Source organism: Nerophis lumbriciformis, linkage group LG20 (assembly GCF_033978685.3).
Source record: "Nerophis lumbriciformis linkage group LG20, RoL_Nlum_v2.1, whole genome shotgun sequence".
In the NCBI taxonomy this organism is placed as follows: domain Eukaryota; kingdom Metazoa; phylum Chordata; class Actinopteri; order Syngnathiformes; family Syngnathidae; genus Nerophis; species Nerophis lumbriciformis.
This window is the reverse complement of record NC_084567.2, coordinates 5,972,501-5,975,998: the sequence shown is the minus strand read 5'-3', so window position 1 is coordinate 5,975,998 and position 3,498 is coordinate 5,972,501. Positions and strand designations below refer to the sequence as shown.

Below are 3,498 nucleotides of genomic sequence, written 5' to 3'. Positions count from 1 at the left end.
CTCCTGTTTTACGTTGGGTCAAGGGGGAGGAATCACAGCCCCGCTTTACCGTGTACCTCTTGCTTGGTATACATGCTCGCCCCGGTATAAACTACTTGCTTGCCTAACAGAATTGTTATTGCGACATCCAGTGGACACATTTAGAACAGCAGATTATTTCATAAAAAAATGCAGCTGAATTTTACACTTTGCAAACTCATCTCGCGGGCCGGATTGAACCTGTTATGCCCGAATGTCGAGGGAGGTGGGGGTTGGGTTGTGGGTGTTGGGGGTTAATTGTTCATATGTCTCTGATTTGCACATCAATCAGTCTGAGGAGTAAAAGTTGGCAGTTTGTTATGCAAACAGTTACCCAGCATCACTTATGTGTCAACGTCAGTTTTGATACATCTCAACTTTGCAGTGAAAAAGGGTGTAGTGCAGGTTTTTGAGCGTGCGCAAACTTGACACATGAGGCCCCAGGTCCCTGGACTGAAGAAGGAGTAACCAAGCACTTGAAGCATCATCTATCTTACTGTTCAGGAAGGTTTCAAATACAGAGAAGACATGGGGTCATGAGTAGATAAGATTATGCTCCAAATAATCCAAGTTTGTATGAATACCTCAGATATTTGTGAAAGAAGCAGTGAGGAGGTCCTGGGTAGGGTGGATGTCGCCACATATGAGCAACATACCACAAACTAAACAGCTAATTGGTTATTTTCCCTTGTGTGTTCTTATGTGTTTTACTGCGTCTATATTATGTGTGAACCTTTTACAGCACACTGAACAACTAAATGTTTTTTCTCCAGCGTGTGTTCTCATGTGTCGCCACAAAGAGCCTTTATGAGAAAAGCTTGTACCACACACTGAACAATTCAATGGTTTTAGTCCAGTGTGTGTCCTCATGTGTTCAGTCAAATTGCTCTTAACAGAAAAACTTTTGCCACAAACTGAACAATTAAAAGGTTTTTCACCTGTGTGTGTTCTCATGTGTTCAGACAAATTACTCTTAACAGAAAAGCTTTTGAAACAAACTGAACAATTAAATGTTTTTTCTCCTGTGTGTGTTCTCATGTGTTCAGTCAAAGAGCTATTTCGAGAAAAGCTTTTGCCACAAACTGAACAATAACATGTTTTTTCTCCTGTATGTGTTCTCATGTGTTGAGTCAAAGAGCTATTTTGAGAAAAGCTGTAGCCACAAACTGAACAAATAAATGTTTTTTCTCCTGTGTGTGTTGTCATGTGTTCAGTCAAATGGCTATTTCGAGAAAAGCTTTTGCCACAAACTGAACACTCAAATGGCTTTTCTCCTGTGTGTGTTTTCATGTGTTCAGTCAAATGGCAATTTTGAGAAAAGCGTTTGACACAAATTGAACAATTAAATGGTTTTTCTCTTGTGTGTGTTCGTATGTGTTTAGTCAAAATGGTGTTTCGAGAAAAGCTTTTGCCACAAACTGAACATGTAAATGGCTTTTCTCCTGTGTGTGTTCTCATGTGTTCAGTCAAAATGCTATTTCGAGAAAAACTTTTGCCACAAACTGAACACTTAAATGTTTTTTCTCCTGTATGTGTTCTCATGTGTCGAGTCAAATGGCTCTTTTTAGTAAAACTTTTAGCACAAACTGAGCAGCTCAAACATGTTTTACCTCTCTTCTTTGTAGAGCATTCAGAGTGTTTGTTGTCAGTGTGAGTCCTCATATCACCTTCACAGTCTTTATCGCTGCTCAAAGGTTCTTCAACCTCGTCTTCAGCCTCACTATCTGATAGTGGAGCTAAGAGGTTGTCAACTTGTGGTTTCTCTTCATCATCTTCAGTCTTCACAAAGATAACATTCAGTGGAAACTTGGTGTAATCAGCTTCCTCTCGTCCTAGAAGACACTCTCCCTCCTGAGTGATGCAGAGTTCCTCCTCTTCCTTTTTAATGCAGGGTGGTTGTGGAGTCTCCTGCTTCAAAGTGGAGCTCCCCCCTAACTGAGGGGAAACTTCTTCTGGATTACCGATCAGCTGCTGGACGTCTGCAAGACACAAACAAAAAAAAACACTTTCTTCTATGTACTGTATGTGTGTGTAGTAGGGTTGTACAGTATACTGCTACTAATAAAGTATCGTGGTACTAATCAATTGAAATTGGTACTATACCACCTTTGAAAAGTACCGGTACCGTTCTTTCATCTGAATGCCGCTGTGTGGCGGTGACTACAGAGCCGAGGCGCATGATGTTGAGTGTGTCAAAACGCACACACAAAGTGCATACAAGCAATAACATGGTGGAGAGGAAGAAAGGCAACAAAGGACAATTCTACTGGTTAATAAAGAGGGTGCATGAAAAGTAAATAGTGACAGGTTGTAGAACATGTTTAAATGCAGTTATGGTTTGAATACTGAAAAGCTCTAGAAAGGCCAGTGCAGGGGTCTCTAAACTTTTTGGTTCGAGGGCCACATTTGGCTAAAAAAAGTTGGCCGAGGGCCGAAAGCCGACTACATATACAAACACACACACATACATAACCACCTATATGATATATATATATATATATATATATATATATATATATATATATATATATATATATATATATATATATATATATATATATATATATATATCTATATCTATATATATATATCTATCTATCCCATAATAGTGTGTGTATTCATGTATATATACACATATATTGATATACTATACATAATATTAATGGGACGGCGTGGCGTTTCCAGTGAGGGTTGGACTCCGCCAAGGCTGCCCTTTGTCACCCATTCTGTTCATAACTTTTATGGACAAAATTTCTAGGCGCAGTCAAGGCGTTTGGTGGCTGCAGGATTAGGTCTCTGCTTTTTGCAGATGATGTGGTCCTGGTGGCTTCATCTGGCCAGGATCTTCAGCTCTCACTGGATCGGTTCGCAGCCGAGTGTGAAGCGACTGGGATGAGAATCAGCACCTCTAAGCCCGAGTACATGGAAAAGGATGGAATGCCATCTCCGGGTTGGGGAAGAGATCTTGCCCCAAGTGGAGGAGTTCAAGTACCTCGGAGTCTTGTTCACAAGTGAGGGAAGAGTGGATGGTGAGATCGACAGGCGGATCGGTGCGGCGTCTTCAGTAATGCGGACGCTGTATCGATCCGTTGTGGTGAAAAAGAAGCTGAGTTGGAAGGCAAAGCTCTCAATTTACTGGTCGATCTACGTTCCCATCCTCACCTATGGTCATGAGCTTTGGGTTATGACCGAAAGGACAAGATCACGGGTACAAGTGGCCCAAATGAGTTTCCTCCGCCGGATGGTGGGTCTCTCCCTTAGAGATAGGGTGAGAAGCTCTGCCATCCGGGAGGAGCTCAAAGTAAAGCCGCTGCTCCTCCACATGGAGAGGAGCCAGATGAGGTGGTTCGGGCATCTGGTCAGGATGCCACCCGAACGCCTCCCTAGGGACGTCCAACCGGTAGGAGGCCACGGGGAAGACCCAGGACACGTTGGGAAGACAATGTCACCCGGCTGGCCTGGGAACGCCTCGGGAAGAGC

At 42.6% G+C, this 3,498-nt stretch overlaps 1 protein-coding gene across 1 annotated transcript; it reads right to left on the bottom strand.

Annotated features, from left to right (window-relative positions):
• Positions 1-555: 555 nt before the first annotated feature.
• LOC133619349 (uncharacterized) lies at positions 556-1,996 on the bottom strand. The gene has a single exon (XM_061980325.2). It carries the CDS (start codon positions 1,678-1,680, stop codon positions 697-699), a length of 984 nt encoding a protein of 327 aa, XP_061836309.1. The 5' UTR covers positions 1,681-1,996; the 3' UTR covers positions 556-696.
• Between the last annotated feature and the right edge of the window lie 1,502 nt (positions 1,997-3,498).